We start from the raw sequence: 16,856 nt of genomic DNA, 5'->3' as shown, positions 1-16,856 counted from the left end.
ACAGGTTCTTTTTACAGGTTGAATTCTCCTTTAATGACAATTTTAAAGGAGTGGTTGACCTTTAGGATAACTTTTATATATGTTATAGAATTTTTATTTTCTGAATCATTCCAGCTTTCAAATGGATCACTGACCCCCCTCTACAAAAAATAAATGCTCTGTAAGGCTACAAATTTGTTATTGCTACTTTTTATTATTCAGCTTTCTACTATAATCATACTGCAAAACAAACAGGTTTTAGGTGAACAACAAAAGAGAAAATGGTAAAATTCATTTAAAAAAAAGTGTATGCATGTTTGTACACTTTTAAAAGTTGTATGAAGTAGTGTGTAATAGGAAAAAAAGCAAACTTTAGTAAAATGTGTGGTGTGTGTAAATAAAAACAAAGATCACCTACTTTCTTCAGCAAGAGGGCTGATGGTATGATGAGGGTCCTGATGAGGGGCAGTATACGGGGCTGTACAGAGCTGCCCAAACAGTAGACAAGTGCTTGTCACATGTCTGCTGCTCGGGGCCAGTCCTGTATTGAACACATCACAAGACCGACATGACAGTCCACTTGGCTGCATTGCTCCAGGTCCTCTGCAAAAGCCTCTGGCACAGAGAAAAACTTAACTGCCAAAGAATGTAGTAGACAGGAACGTAACACAAGTAGTAAAACATTAATTTAATGATTAGAATTACTTAACACATACTAAAAATCAATTTGTAGTGAATTGCTCTTTTAATTATTAAAAAAAAACTTGAATGTAATATTTTATGAAAAACTTTATTTAAAAAACTGAAATACAGGAAAAAATATATACAAGTGTTAAATATATTAAGGATTGAGTATTGGCATTAAATGAATGCTTGATGCAGATGTGACTAACAGAAGTTATGCTACAACTGAAAGCAATAGCACAGTACTTAGGTACATGTCACAGCATTTTGTACATGTCACAAATCCCATTTAAAAAAAAAAATGGACATCCAAATCTTGAACAGTCTGAAATACAGCATTGCCTGTGTCTCTTCGGCAGTTTGAGCTACCCAAACAGCATTTTATTATTTTTGGAGTAAATCTGAGTAATTTCCACAGGGTAGCATTGCCAGTTGCTAAAATCACTTCCCAGCAATGGTAAAGTATTACTCTCAGCCCTCAAAAACATGCAAATGCTCCTTTATTCCTGTTGCCTATTTAAAGGAACAGTAACCAAAAAATGAAAGTGTTTTAAAGTAATAAAAATATCATGTACTGTTGCCCTGCACTGGTAAAACGGACCAGCTTGCTTCAGAAACACTACTATAGTTCATATAAACAAGCTCCTGTGTGGCAACGGTGGTTAAATAGTGGATAACAGATAACACCATTCTGTTCTACAGAGCTTATCTGATGTGTAACTTGAGCCTTTTCTCCTTTGAATAGCTGCCCCCATGGTTACACAGTAGATTATTTATATAAACAATAGTAGTGTTAATGAAGAAAACAGCAGTTTTACCAGCGCAGGGCAACACTGCATTATATTTTTATTACTTTAATTTTTTGATGTTAGTGTTCCTTTAAATATACTTATTCCACTTCCTATGGGAATTCAACATAACAGTTGTCTTCTTGACCATGGCTAAAATGCTGTGTGTACAATAAGGAACTAAAAACTTTAAAAGGCATACCGCCTCAAAGTAAAACTGCTGTTTATTACACCATTAAAAAACAGGTGGCTAGTGTAATGGACACCTAACGCGTTTCGGGAACACCCCTTAATCCTAGGCGTTAGGTGCCACCTATTTTTAATGGTTTAACTTTATGGGGGTGTGCCATTTCAATTTTTAGTTCTGGATTTGTGCAACTGAGGAGTCCTGCATGGTTTTGAGCACACAGAATCCTGTACAGTGCCTCTAGGACAATTTGTGAAGGAAATCTGGGTGAGTCTATGTTCAGCTGCTGCTAATGTGTGCACTATAACCCTTAGCTAAACTAAACAGGATAAAAAACAAAAAGTAGGTCACAGGGTAAAAAGCAGGATGTATATATGTATATATAATGTATATTCAAGCATCATTTTACTATATTACAATACATAAATAATACTTTCGCATATAATACGTATGCACGCCACTGGTTTTAGAGGATTTCTGTTCAACATTTCTCCGACTTCACTTTTATCTTCCGTGGTCTCTTCTTTTCCTTATGAACAGGTGAATGCAAGAATTCTGTACTAGTGTTGGTGTCCCCACGCCTCAGTTTGCTGTAATTAAATAGTAAAGGAAAACAAATGGATCTGGCACATCTGTAATATAAAGTTGCATCTGTAATAGCTATATCACATGAAATTCTTCAAAAAATGAATCAAGAGTTTTTACCAGCACCATGAGCTATTGCACCTTAAAGGAGAATTCAACCCTGTAGAAAAAAAACCCATACCCCCACCCCACATAGACCCCCTCCCTCCAGCCTAACTGCCCCCCGGGGAAAGGCCCCATAATTTATACTTACCCCTCATTGAAGATTCTGGCATCAGACTTCACGGCATCCAACTTCCGGGTCCTCAGTAAGCTGACTGGGAGATTGGTATGTCGGTGCATGCACAGTTGGAGCAGTTTGGTGGATTGGACAACTGCGCATGCGCCGAATCGCCAGAAGACACAAGATGGCTGCCGCGAAGTCCGATGTCAGAATTTGCAACGAAGGGTAAGTATAACGTATGGGGCATTTCCCCTGGGGGGGGGGGGCAGTTAAAGGACCAGTAACATCAAAAATTTTACAAAAATTCGTTAGTACACATTGAAAAAAATACACCAAGTCAAATTATACTTTAAAATCAAAAAGTCTTTACTAAAAAATAACTTACAGAAACTCTGCTTCCTGTCCTCTACAGAAAAGGCGACATGGCAACCATCCATGGAGTGGCGCTCAATTTCTCCTCCCTGGCTCTCTTCTGCTGGATCCTTTAGCTCCCACATTCCGTGCTTCAGTGGCGACAAGTCAGAGTCTCGCACTAATATAGGCTGCGTTTTCACTGGCTCCAGGCCGTGTATAGAACTACTTATGCCATGGTATGAAGAGACAGGCAGGGGCACGGGTGAGCGACAGGCAACATGCATCATGTCCGGGATGAGCGGGAGGCAAAAGGAACAGTAGGCAAGACATACCATGTCATGCTATGGCTTAGGCTACAGGGGGTTCGAGCAGCTAGGTCTCGGGGAGATTAGCCTCGAGCTCCCAGAACCAGTTAGACTAGAAGAAGACGCAGGCGCCCCTGAAAGCACAATAGTGAGGAAAGTTGTGCCCTCATGGAGTTACTCTGCCTTCCTGACAGGTTAGCGCGGCTGAATCGTGCTTCAGCTGAAGGCCCGCTGTTCCTTATGCCCCCAGCTCATCCCGGAAACAGCAGGCAAGAAGCAGCGGCAAGAAGAAGACTGCTCCGGGAACTAGTCCGGCCTCCAGCTGACGCTCCCGCTATGAGATGTAAGGAAACCGTGTGCACGCCGTGATACACTTTTTACATGCAGTCATGCAGCGAGACTCTGAATTGTCGCCACTGAAGCACGGAATGTGGGAGCTAAAGGATCCAGCAGCAGAGAGCCAGGGAGGAGAAATTGAGCGCCACTCCATGTATGGTCACCGTGTCGCCTTTTCTGTAGAGGACAGGAAGCAGAGTTTCTGTAAGTTATTTTTTAATAAAGAATTTTTGATTTTAAAGTATAATTTGACTTGGTGTATTTTTTTCAATGTGTATTAACGAATTTTTGTAAAAATTTTTTTAATGTTACTGGTCCTTTAAACTGGGGGGGTAGAGTTTTTTCTACAGGGTTGAATTCTCCTTTAAGGCGAGCATACACAGGCAGATTTAAGCTGCTAATATCTGATGATAAAATTAATGAGAACACCCATCTATGACAGGTAAAAGCCTGTAAACAGGGACAAATTATATAAAAGTAATATCAATTTAAGACCCCCAGTTCCCTGATACACAAAGGCTGACCTAAGGCAGATGGGGGAGGAAAGTAGATAGTGGTTCGAAATAAGAATATTGAGTCAGGCTGACCAAAGGCCAAGAGCCTGCAGACAGAAGACAAATATTTAACATCTCGTAAACGAGATTGAAGTGTTGTCTTGAACTGCGAATGCTTATCCCCAGTCTGTGTTTAGCAGACAAAGTTCGTCAGGTTTGTGACCTTTGGTATCAAGAAAACATTATCTGATGCTATAGGTATTGTAAAATATATTTTAAGATTCTCTTGTGCCTTCCAATGTAGAAGGAGGGCTAAAACCATATATGGCATGTCTGTGTACCTTTTTGTCCTGTAATGTATAAAAGCTTGTGTCAAAGAGGTGTTACTTTGGCAAGCCCTCATGTTACACCTACGTGCCCCACTGTGGTGTGACTACGACAGCTTTCCCAGACAAAACTTCTGTATTGAATTGTTGGGTTAATAAAATACCTCAATTATTATTAAAGAATTTTCTCTCTTAGTTTTGTCTTATAAAACGAGGTCTTGGTATACAAAATACCAACATATCAGTCCTTTTGCCAATTGATATCTGGACAAAAATTGGCCAGATATTTATCGGCAGGTTTGATTTTCCCTTGCAATCAAAGGCCACATCAGCTTCTTGAAGAGTTACTTGTCCGTCGGCAGCCGAACGATCATAGTAGCCCGATATTGCCCCCTGCCTTTGGTGGGTATATCGGGGAAATATTCAATGGACCACAAGAAGCCTTTTCAAAGATCTTTCCAATACAGGGGACTGTCCTATTGCCAAAAACACACACAACGTGAGTTTTTGCCAGCACTGCAGTAACTGAAACACAAAGCTAGTTGGTCACTAAATATTTTTTAACCTCCAACCAAACATTTTTCAGATATTTGAGAGAGATATTTGGAGCAATCATTTTGTGAAACAAAAGGGGCATTCCTGGTCACGCCAAACCAAAATTAAAAATAAACTTTTCCTTAACATGTGAGCTTATGATATCAATGCAGAACGTTACATGATTGCTCTCTTTGGATTCCTAAACACATCCTGTATTATTTACTAAGCTGAAAAAAAAATGATAGTCTGAGAGACAGAGAGGAATATAGTGCTGGGGAATACAAATGCACTCATCAAGCTTGTGGCTTCTGTAGTTTAATAATCTGTCTCCCAGTATGTGCAGGGAGATTTTCTCATTTTGTAAAACAGAATATAGAAGACTAACAACCCAAAGAGTCTATGTGAATTCATTTACTATAAATACATTCAGACTATGTAGAAATGTGCTGTATGGGTTATCTTACCCAGTGATAATGTTACTTTCTTTCTTGGATAACAAATATTTCTATTAAAAATAGGGATGCATTAAATTCTGGATTGAGTTCGTGATTTTGTAGGATTCAGTTCCTGAACCAAGTGACTCTGAACTCTTAACATGATGTGATTTTAGATCATGTTACTAAATAAATGAGCAATTTTATTCCATACTGAAGACAAGCAATCCCATTAATGATTCTAATTTACATATGCAAAATAGGATACATTTCAGTACTTGGTGCATCCCTACTATAAAGAACATTTCCAAATATATGAACTCAGTAGTATTTTTTAATATGGTGCAAAATAGCCTCAGCAGTTCTGTACAGCATCCTAAACAAAGGTATGGCTGAATACAACACATATTCAAAAAGAAGACCTATAAGCTGATGAAACAGTACTCACGTTCCTAGGCTTGGCTCTTTGTAGTTAACTGGGTTTCGTTTTCTCCTGCTAGAAGCTCTTGAATCATCATCCTCTCCGGAGCAGAACTTTGGAGATTGTTTTAAGGAACCAAGAGTTGAATTTGTCAGATCTTGCAAAGGCTTCACAGCTGAAATGAAAAACAAAACAAAGCACAAGGATAAGACTTTCAAGTCTGTTGTCTATGAAAACTTCTATAAAATTCCAACACTGTTGCACTGATGGTTTCCTTTCAGTTGTTGAGATATGCCCACGTGAGTTTTGATGCCCATTAATCGTTTGAAACAAAAATTGCTTTCCACAATAGCTGCTCAGCTACCCTGACTGAACAAACCCAGTAATTTAGAATTTACTTACAGGAATGCCAAGAAAAATAGAAAGCATTCAATGCTGTCCTACACACACAAGGAGTGAAGTTGTGCTCAAAGTCTAAAAGATAAACATTCTCTTTTAGTCTGATGGTGCACACACAGTATATTCTCAGCTGTACACTTCAGCCAGTAAAGAAGCTCCAAAAAACACCTTTACTGTATCACGTTTGCCTTTATGCGCGCTAGAGAATTTCTTAGGTTGAGTGAGAAGCAGCAGCAACTTTTTGCTGATTAGGAATATAAAGCAGGAGAGAATAGGACAAATTAGCAATCACCTTTAAAGGTAATTGTTCAGTGTTATGCTGTCAAATGAAAATGTGTAGCCGAAGCATGTAACAGTAATTCTCAGGCCAACCTGTAATCCAGTGAGACAGCTATTTGCCTCTTTTACTCTTTTTAGAGTTATGGTGAAAACAGGACTATTTCTTCAACAAATAGTGTTTGGGCTGAACTTACTTTTTGACAATTTTTTTAAAATTAATATTTCTTGTTTTTCCTGCACGTAACAGGGTAACGGCGCTACTCCACATTTTCATTAAAGAGCTCAGATAATTCCACTGCATAATGGACTTCTGTTTATACATGTACTGGGCAAAATATGAACTTAAATTTCCTCATTGGCTTGTTTTAACTTGTCTTAAGCTCAATAAATAATAGACATAGCAATTCTGTGATTTAAACAATAAACAAAGTATATATACAATAAACAAAGTACAATAAAAAATATGTTCAGAACAAGCTCTATCAATTAAATGTGTGTGGTCTACTTAAAGGGGAACGGTCACAAAAATTAAATAAAAGCTTCATCCTTCTGAAATAAGACATTTTCAAAATATAATTAATTAAAAATGCTGTACTGTTTCTCAAATAATCAAGCATCCCCCCCCCAATCAGCATCTGTCTCTCTTTGCTCTGTATTCATGCAGGATTTGAAAACCTGATGACAACCAATTGCCAGACACTCAACTCCAGCATGCAAAGAGAATGAAGAGAGACTGATGCTGAAAGGGGAAACATTGAAGAGTAACTTGATTATTTTAGAAAACAGTACATACTTTTTAATTGATTATATTTAGAAAGGTTCCTATTTCAGAATGACGCCCATTTTATATTTTCATGATAGTTACTCTTTACCTTTTTTTTTTTTTAAAAAAAAAAAAAAGCATACATGCAGAATGTATTTCCTGAAGAATTCCAGTCATCAAAGTCTACTCTTCTAAGTAGCATTACATGAACTGGAAGAGTAACCGGCGTTCTACAATTATCAGTCAAATGGAAAGGGACCATTTGCAGTTGCTGGTTTTAAAAGTTTTTCAAAGTAAAAAAGTAGTGATAAAGAGATGTGTTTGCCATAACGGACTGTTGTTGCAGCCAAAAAAAGAGATGCAGGAAATGTGCTGAAAAACATGATCTATTTTTCTGATTTAAGTGTTCACTTGCATCATCAGGATAGACAAAGATAGGTATCAGTGGTGCTGACTTGTCTTTTTCTAACACCACACTGATTTATGAAACACTACCATAATGTATTACTTCAGGCAAGAATAAAAAGCTTTAATTTTTAAGAATTTACTTTAACTTTAAACAGACATATTTAACACATACAAACATACCTGTTTCTTGTTCCTCAATACTTTGATCTTGATCTTCACACTGTAGCTCACTATGTTGTTCTTCACAATTTTGTTGCTGTTTCTCATTATAAACACTAAAGTTCCCAGGAGGTTGAGCCATCCATTTGGGGTTGCACTCCTCAAAAGTTGGAAGTTCCAAATCAGGGTTATTGTTCAAAGTTTTTTCTATAGTAAACGTAGCATCCTCTGTGTTGCTGGCAGATGGGAATTCAAAAAAACTATTACTTTCCACCACTGAATCGAGAATAGATTCACTAACCATGTCAAGCATAAAAGAATCTTGATCATTTCTCAAAATTCCACTAAAAAATCTAGTCTTTTTACATGGCTGAGTAACTGGCAAATCTATCAAGCTTTCCTGGACCAGTGTACCTTGCTTATGACCAACATCTTCCTTTGCAGGTAAGATATGGGTTTTCCGTTTGTCTGCAGGAGAAATGGAACTTAAAGAATATAAGGTATTGTCCTCAATTACAGGTTTACAGGTCACATTATCCAACATCCTTTTATGGCCTTTAATATTTGGTGCATCTAAGGCAATTTCCAGATTTGGATTTTTTGGCTTTGTCTTGTGTACATTATCAAAGCTATTACTTTTATTGCTCTGAAACAAGTCCATGGTAGTTGGAGATTCCAGAGAACCAAGAGGTTGAACAGAAGCCCCTGTCTGAAAATTTGCCATGTCCTCTGGTTTGTTTATCACATATGTTCCCCTTCTGTAATGCGCTACATCTTTAGGAACAAACTCCACTGCAGAAGTTAATCCGGTGGCTTCAGAGGTGTTCACAAAATAAGTTTCTCGTCGAATGTGTGCTTGGCTGCACGCCATGTTAAGGAAACTGCTTGAAACGTCCACAGTTTTCTTGAGATTAACCTTCTCATCAGCATTTGTATTTATTTCTGTTTTTTTCATCTCTAAACATATTTCCTGCTGTTTTGTTTTTATTTTGCCAGTCTTGGTATGTTTCTTTTTGGAGATCTCACTAATCTTTGCAGTTGTACCACTGCTTTTAACTTGACCCGGTTTAATGAAAGCATGTGCTGACTCACACTTTATTTCCTTGAATTGCTCATTTTCTTTGGGAAGAGGGACTTCTGTATGTTCAACATGCAAGATTTGCATATTGTTTGAAGGTTCCTGATCCAAAATACAGTTTGTAGAAGTTGCTCTCTTTTCTTCATACGGATGTTTCAGAACCTGTTTCCCTTTAATTTCAGTATCACATTTGATTTCAGCCTCCTCTTGCTTAATAGGCTGTGTTAAAACATACGTTTTTCGAAAGTCGACTGTAGACTGTGGAATAAGGGCGAAGTTTGTGCTAATCTTAGACAGCATATCATCATCTTGCTGAATGTTATTAGATTTGTGTTCAGAATCCTGATGATTATGCTCTAAATCAAATGTTTCATTTTGTTTACCCTTAAACGGTTTGTTATCAATAGAGGATACTTCTTTTATTTTACTTTTGTGTGTCTTTTCACGTCTGGCATGTTTTACTTTTCTTAATGAAGACCCATCTTGTTTAATAGGAATACAAGATTTAGATTTCTTCTCTGTTTTGCTTACTGAGGAAACTGTGATTATAGTAGCAGAGTCACTGCAGGTTAGCTCCATATCAGCATCATAAAGAGTTTTCTCTTGTCGAACATTTTTGTCTTCAGCTGTATGCTCAGTAACTATTGCAGAATGGATGGGGTCAGCAGCTAATGGATCAATAGCTTCACCATGCTGCTCAATAACAAAATCTGAGCTACCTTCACTTTGGCCAGAATTTATTTTTGGGTTTGAAGGGCTTTCAAAGGACATGGTTGCTCGTTTAATTGCTTGCCTCTCATATCCATCAGTTTGGGAGTCATATTCAGAAACTGCTGGAGTTTCATAATTTGCATTGGTTGCAATGCTACTATCAGTGGTCTGCTCACAGTGAACCCTATTGCTGCTTTCTTGCCTTGAGTACTTATACTGGTTTAAGTCAGATTTAATAGATTGTGTACTTGAGTGAGATGCCGTTGATCGTTTCTTCCTCTTTGTAACAAATCCACAAATGTCTGAATTAAGAACATCCGATACTCTAAATTCCTCACAGGGAACCAATTCCATGTTTTGTATGTTTGGAATGTCATTTTTAATTTCATTAGATGTCCCAAGGCTTTCTGCAATATAAATTTATAAAAATGTAATACAATAAAAGTGGAAAAAAACAAAAACTTAAAGGGAGTCTGTCATGATTTTTATGATGTAGTTTTTATTTCTAAATTACACTGTTTACACTGCAAATAATGTGTGCATATATATATTTGATTCCTATATAGGTATGTAGGCAGCCATCTCAGGTCATTTTCCCTGGTTATGTGCTTTCAGAAAGACCCAGCACTTTAGGATAGAACTGCTTTCTGGAAGGCTGTTTCTTCTACCCAATGTAACTGAATGTGTCGCAGTGGGACTTGGATTTTACCATTGAGTGCTGTTCTTTTAGTTACCAGGGAGCTGTTATCTTGTGTTAGGGAGCTACTATCTGGTTACCTTCCCATTGTTCTGTTGTTAGGCTGTTGGGGGGGGGGGTGATATTACTCCAACTTGCAGTAAAGAGTGACTGAAGTTTATCCAAGCACAAGTCACATGACTGGGGGCAGCTGGGAAACTGACAATATGTCTAGCCCCATGTCAGATTTCAAAATTAAAATATAAAAAAAATCTGTGCTCTTTTGAGAAACGGATTTCAGTGCAGAAGTCTGCTGGAGCAGCACTATTAACTGATGTGTTTTGAAATAAAAGTTCCAATTACAGTATCCCTTTAAATTTGTGGATAGTCATAAACATTACTTTACAGGAAACACAGTGAATTAAGTATTCACATACGATTTTTTTTAAAGTGATATGGATAGTGCACCTTATACGAGTATTTTTATTTAAAAGGTCAATCTGCTGAAATTGTGATCTGTATGAATCTAATACAGGCAGTCCCTGGGTTAAGTACGAGATAGGGTCTGTAAGTTTGTTATTATGTTGAATTTGTATGTAAGTTCAAACATACATTTACTTACTAAATGCAACTTAGACACTTAGGTGTCTGCCTTAACATAGTATTTAAATGCTAATAAAAGTCAAGCAAACCATAGTATGTTATTGTAACAGCCACCGTCTGTAAATGTGAGTTGTATGTATACTTGAGGACTGCCTGTATAGTTTATTGTTATATCACCTAAAGGTGAGGGTTAGGCTACCACTTGGCTTCATGTAAGAACAACTGAAAAAGTTAAATAAAATGCAGAGTAATCCAATTACCTTTTGAAGGTACATTTAAATTGTCAGGTATTGGCTTATGGAGTGATCGCTCTCTCAAAGAACTGGAGTTTGGGAGAATAGAATTCTCTGTTGGTGCTTCAACCACTGGATCTGCTGGTATAATGGTTCTTCTGTCACCTATGGAGCTAGAAGGAACCCTTAAAGCCATTCCTGTCATCCTACAAGAACAATATGCAAAGTATTAATGAGTTGTACCTTAATAATAAGATGAAATAATTCAAATATTCGTTTGCATATTCCTGTCTTATGGTGCTATTAAAAGTATATTCATATAACTTATTAATATAAAGTCTATTCATCATTTTCCCATGCATCTTTAAGTAAGCCATACTGTGGTGTAAATTGTATATGGGGGGGTCTAACCATTTGTAATGGCTCTAAGGAGCATCATTTAAAAAAAATAAATAAAGACAAAGGGCGACTATGTGGAGGGTAAGTGGCTCAATGTGGCCATGTGCATTAAATACAAGATACCACATTTTAAACTACACCATTAAAAAGAACATTCTGACAATTAATAAATGGGGATGCATGCTTGCTCCTGGGTTAGTGCTGCAGTCAGATGTTATAAAGTTGAAAGGTGTTCAGTAGAAATGAATGTCTATCTTGGCAGGCTGCTGGTTAAAGGACCAGTAACATAAAAAATTCGTTAGTACACATCAAAATATAAACACCAACACAAATTATACTTTAAAATCACAAAGCTTTTATTAAGAAATAACTTACAGAAACTGCACTTCCTGTCCTGTACAGAAACGGCGAAAAGGCGACCATCCATCCTGCTGGGCTCGATTTCTCCTCCTGGCTACTCTGCTGACAGCGTGTGATGGAGCAACTATTCACTGACAGGCATCGCCTCTCTTCTCCTTCACTGTGCATGGCTTCCCTCCTCCTTGCTGCTCCCCCCAGCCAGATCCCCTGAACAGAATGATGAATGATCGGCCCGCTTGTCACTTCACAGCCGCACAGTACCTTTATTGCTGCGTATTAACGGTGCGCAGGGGGAAAGTCCTGAGGCGCCACATCCCTTTCTTTTCCTAATTGTGCTTCGACCACTCTTTCCGTCCCTGCTGCAATGCACAGAGCCTGAGAGAGAGTATTTCCTAAACTTCAGCTCACCACAAGCCAGAGGCACAAGGGGTCAGGATAAAAATGTGAGGGCAATGGACTGAGCAGCTTTCTCTGTAATCCCTTTGGCAATGTGTTAACCCAGTCTCCTCTTCCCCCTGCGCACCGTTAATACGCAGCAATAAAGGTACTGTGCGGCTGTGATGAAGTGACAAGCAGGCCGATCATTCATCATTCTGTTCAGGGGATCTGGCTGGGGGGAGCAGCGAGGAGGAGGGAAGCCATGCACAGTGAAGGAGAGGAGAGCCGAGGAGAGGCGATGCCTGTCAGTGAATAGTTGCTCCTTCACACGCTGTCAGCAGAGTAGCCAGGAGGAGAAATCGAGCCCAGCAGGATGGATGGTCGCCTTTTCTGTACAGGACAGGAAGTGCAGTTTCTGTAAGTTATTTCTTAATAAAAGCTTTGTGATTATAAAGTATAATTTGTGTTGGTGTTTTTGTTTTGATGTGTACTAACGAATTTTTTATGTGTCTGGTCCTGTAAGTGATTATGTCTGCAAACACGTTTTCGGAACCAAACCATTTCAACAAACAGGAAACTCCATAGATTCCATGAATCTATCCCAGCATAAACAAGTATGAAACATACAACAATTTTTTTCTAGTTATGAAAACAGTGCTAACTTACCTAAAACCCTGATCATCATCCAAAGAAAACACACTATGGTTGCTAAACCGTTCACTCTTTCTCGATTCTAAAGTTGAAAGATCTGTTGAATTCTTCAACAAAGAAATACATAAATGTGTGTGAATGTGAAATTCAAGAAAATTTAACAGTTTTCATGTTTGCTAAATATGCAAGATAATGCAAGTTATTACAGAACAAATACTGATCTAATACTAATTACCCAATTAGGTATACTGTTAAGTATTATCAGTTCGATAATGCTATGGAAGCCTGTCATTCCTAGGAAAACCTATAGCACCTACACAAAAGAACAACTGTGCCGGCACTGTAGATTTTATATTTACACATTTCCTTTTTATCTATACTGTGATTTGGGTTTCCTAACAAAACAGCATGGATCAAAAAGGCTGGCACACAAAGGCTTAAAAGATTATTATACCTTATGTATAAACCATACATTACTTATCATGGCCGACTTTCTCACTGTACAGAAAATCTGTCTTCATTAGGTTTAAAAACTATGTATCTAGCCCATATAATGCTTTCCTAAGTTGTTTAGGGTGAAGTTCCATAATGCCTTTCAATACAAGCCGCCATTAACTCTCTCCTTATAGTTCACAGCAGACAATATAAGGACAACAACCCATTAGCAAAACTGCTTGGTAAGTACTTTACTGCTCGCACAAAATGTCGTGTAGGGTTGTAAAACATCTTTCAGTTTTTTTTTTGTTTTTTTGGAAATATTATCTCTCATTGAGTGCAGTGTCCTATGCTATTATTAAGAAGTAGGTGTTATTGCATTGCCTGTCCATGTTATCAGCTCTATGTTTACCTCTATGTTGCTGATTTCAATAGCAGCAGGCAAGTTGATGTTCATGAAAATATCAATGTCCTTTAGCATTTTGTTCTATAAAAAAAAAAAAAAAAAGATTACAATTATTTAGTAAAAATTAGGTGGCATTTTCTGTGATTTCCGCAAAGCAATATAACATCAATTATAGTTTCAAGTGTGGCTAAAATAGTTATGAGTAAAGGAAGCACTTAAAATTCAAAATAACTTATTTCTCAATGACATGAATAATTAAATGTTAGCAGGTATATTTATATTTATGTAGTGCTGCTTCTACAGTCTAACTTTTGAACAAACAATTCCTAACTAGCCCCTAGCCTAGAGGAAGATAAAGACCAATCCATCAACATTATAATATAACTGATACCAATAGCCTTGTAATTTTATTAGGGATGCACCGAATCCAGGATTCAGCCTTTTTCAGCAGGATTCAGATTCGGCCGAATCCTTCTGCCCGGCCGAACCGAAACAGGAAATTGTGTGACTTTTTGTCACAAAACAAGAAAGTAAAACATTTTTTCCCCTTCCCACCCCTAACTTGCATATGCAAATTAGCATTCGGTTCTCAGCTGAATTTTTCACGAAGGATTTCGGGGGTTCGACCCTAAATTTTATCCTGTTATAATTCTTTCCAGCAATTAGGAATGGCCTCATATACATGGTTCTACCACCATGTGTGATTACCCTAAGATAGAGTCCAGCAGCGGGTCGGGTACCCGCGGGTTACCCGCAAAAACCTGTGGTACCCTGCGGGTTGCGTTTAGAAGTTCCAGGTGCGGGTATACCCGCGGGTCTGCGGGTAGGGCCGCGGGTCTTCTCAATATCGATATTCACTCCTTTTTTCTGGTCACGTCTACTTCCGATGACGTCACTTCCGGTTTACAATGACAGCACTTCCTGATTCTTGATGGTCAGCGGGTCGTGGGTCCGGGTTGCGGATAAGGTACTTGCGGGTAGGGTCGGGTAGCGGGTCCAAGCGAGTAAGAATGCGGGTTGCGGATTGCAGGTTGCGGGTACGGGTCCCAAAAAATGGACCCGCGCAGGACTCTACCCTAAGATACCATACCTCCTACAATTGTTCAGTAACCCACAACACACAGTATGATAGCATTTGCTGCTCTGTAGCTATGGCACAAACTTTCAGCTGTTGGGGAATATTAGCAACTAAGTTTTCAATGTGAATCAGTGGGCAGAAAAAAAAAAATGTCTTTAGTTTTTGCATAAAAGAAACTTACCAAAAGGCTTAGGTTTTGCCTGAGCAGAGCATTTTGGAAATGTAGCATCTTCACTTCTTTCTGTAAAAACATTTTATCATTCTCCAGTCTCCTTGCTTTCTCTCTTTCAGCAGTTAGTGCACAGGCCAAAACTTTATTGTTGTGCTTCAATGAGATCTTTAGAATAGAGGAGTTATCTGAAAAAGGAAAATGTAATTCATAGTTAAAGTAGCCAGAATTTCAACAAAAACTGTATTTTTCAGTTTTTTTCAGTACTGTGGTGTCTGAAAAAATGGATAAAAAGTTTGCTTTGATTGATCAACCTAATGATTACTACCATAGTTTATTTAAAGGAAAACCTTACTCCCAAAATGACATAAGAAAGGGATTGGTGAAGCCATGGTGTAGGCTTCCTAAACCTTTCTAAAGAAACCTTCACTGAAATGCTCTTGGCAGGTACTTATAAAGGAGATGCTTATTTTTGCAAATAAGTCACCAAGGCTAGTCTAATAAATCTTGGCATATAACCCATTTCTACAAAGTTATACCACACTAACCACCATACAGTGCTGGGGATAGAAGGAGTTGCTAGTGATTAGTACAGTAATACAAAAGAACAAGACAAAAAAAGTGTAATGCAAGAATGATCTGAATTCTTCTGTTTTCTTTATTTAAACTTACTTAAAGTTTTGGTTTTAATTTTTGCTGCAAGTGTAGTATTCAGTTTTACAGTTTTCAAGGATCCATGTATCTTTTCTCGCATTCGATCCTTTACGGTCTGTAGGGTAGCAAGTGATGCACTTGTTTGTAAAGCCATGTTAAAATGAACACAGCATGCATATAAACTGCAAAAAAAAGATTAAAGAATAGGTCATTAAAAGGAAATTATACCTTCAGAATGAATACTTAATCAATAAATAGCATATATCATAATAATTGACCTACCCCCCCCCAGTGTAATGGATAGTCCTAGTACGTATTAAGGCTATTGTCACAAGTGTGTTTTCTCCAAATGGGGTCTGATTATGTTTTCATCTTAAAATCTACCCCATGTAGATTGCTCAGGGCAGATAGATGCAAATATAATAAAAATATTTCACCCAGCACTAAAGAAGACATAGGAAAACAAAGACACAGGCAATAGTGACAAGCAGGATGAACTAGTGGTGCAAAGTACATTTTACATATGAATTGTTCAGTGTCCTTTATGATACAGCTTAATGAAATTCTACCCTTCCTTGTTCTTTAAAGCACCCAAAAGTAGAATTATTTGATGTGTGCTTTACTCCAGCCCTTTGTCATGCCTTTTTATTCAGCAGCTTTCCAGTTTGCAAACTCAGTAAGTTCGAATGACCCTAGCAACCATGCATTGATTTGAATAAGAGACTGGAATATGAATAGGGGAGGGCCTGAATATAAAGAGTATAAATATCAATAAATGTGTAGCCTTACAGAGCATTTGTTTTTTTTTTTTAAATGGGGCCAGTGACCCCCCCATGTGAAAGTTGGAAAAGGTAAAAATAAAAAGTCTAATAACTACTCCTTTAAAGCGAAGGAGCCCAGAGTGACACTGTGCACAATGTGTTTCAAAAGAAAAGTGACAAGGAGGGAAAGCAAGGGAAACCATATCAACATGGTATATTGTTATTTTTAGTGATTTTATACTTATAATTATAACATGTTAAGATGCCATAACGCCTGGTTATAGCTATAAGACCACTTTTGTACTTTATATTCTTCACTTTGTATTTAGACTTTGTTTTGTTTTTGGGGACCGGGCAATGACAAGGTCCCATTACTGTCCAACAGCCCCACATACAATTAAGAGGGACACAAACACAAAGCACAGTCTCAGTCAACTACTCACAAGTCCCGCAAAGCTGTTAATTGCAATCTCCTTCGCGCTTGTGTTTCAAAAAACTCCCGACGCCACAAATCTCATCACGCGAGACTGGAGTCGTGACGACTTCACGTAAGCGCAATGACGCATAGCGTAGCCGCCTTGTGGGAGTGACGTGCAGAGACTG

The 16,856-nt window shown here is 38.1% G+C and overlaps 1 protein-coding gene across 2 annotated transcripts; it reads right to left on the bottom strand.

Annotated features, from left to right (window-relative positions):
• Positions 1-750: 750 nt before the first annotated feature.
• On the bottom strand, positions 751-16,839 carry sgo2.L (shugoshin 2 L homeolog). 2 transcript variants are annotated; one of them, XM_018233968.2, is made up of 9 exons: positions 16,697-16,839; positions 15,511-15,674; positions 14,851-15,026; positions 13,598-13,672; positions 12,766-12,857; positions 10,990-11,168; positions 7,683-9,857; positions 5,681-5,828; positions 751-2,228 (listed from the first exon to the last, which is right to left on the bottom strand). In XM_018233968.2, the coding sequence occupies exons 2-9, from the start codon at positions 15,644-15,646 to the stop codon at positions 2,120-2,122; spliced, it is 3,090 nt and encodes a 1,029-aa protein (XP_018089457.1). In that variant the 5' UTR covers positions 15,647-15,674; positions 16,697-16,839; the 3' UTR covers positions 751-2,119.
• Between the last annotated feature and the right edge of the window lie 17 nt (positions 16,840-16,856).

The sequence above is a fragment of the Xenopus laevis genome, chromosome 9_10L (assembly GCF_017654675.1).
Source record: "Xenopus laevis strain J_2021 chromosome 9_10L, Xenopus_laevis_v10.1, whole genome shotgun sequence".
In the NCBI taxonomy this organism is placed as follows: domain Eukaryota; kingdom Metazoa; phylum Chordata; class Amphibia; order Anura; family Pipidae; genus Xenopus; species Xenopus laevis.
Note: the sequence above shows the minus strand (reverse complement) of the source record. Positions and strands in the feature narration are given on the sequence as shown.

Bases quoted from the DNA above. Each gene is read 5' to 3' on its own strand.
- sgo2.L (XM_018233968.2), bottom strand. From the start codon at position 15,646: ATGGCTTTACAAACAAGTGCATCACTTGCTACCCTACAGACCGTAAAG. The intron at 15,027-15,510 runs GTAAGTTTAAAT...TTCCTTTTTCAG, and splicing joins AATTAAAACCAAAACTTTAA to ATAACTCCTCTATTCTAAAG. The intron at 13,673-14,850 runs GTAAGTTTCTTT...TTTTTTTTATAG, and splicing joins GGCAAAACCTAAGCCTTTTG to AACAAAATGCTAAAGGACAT.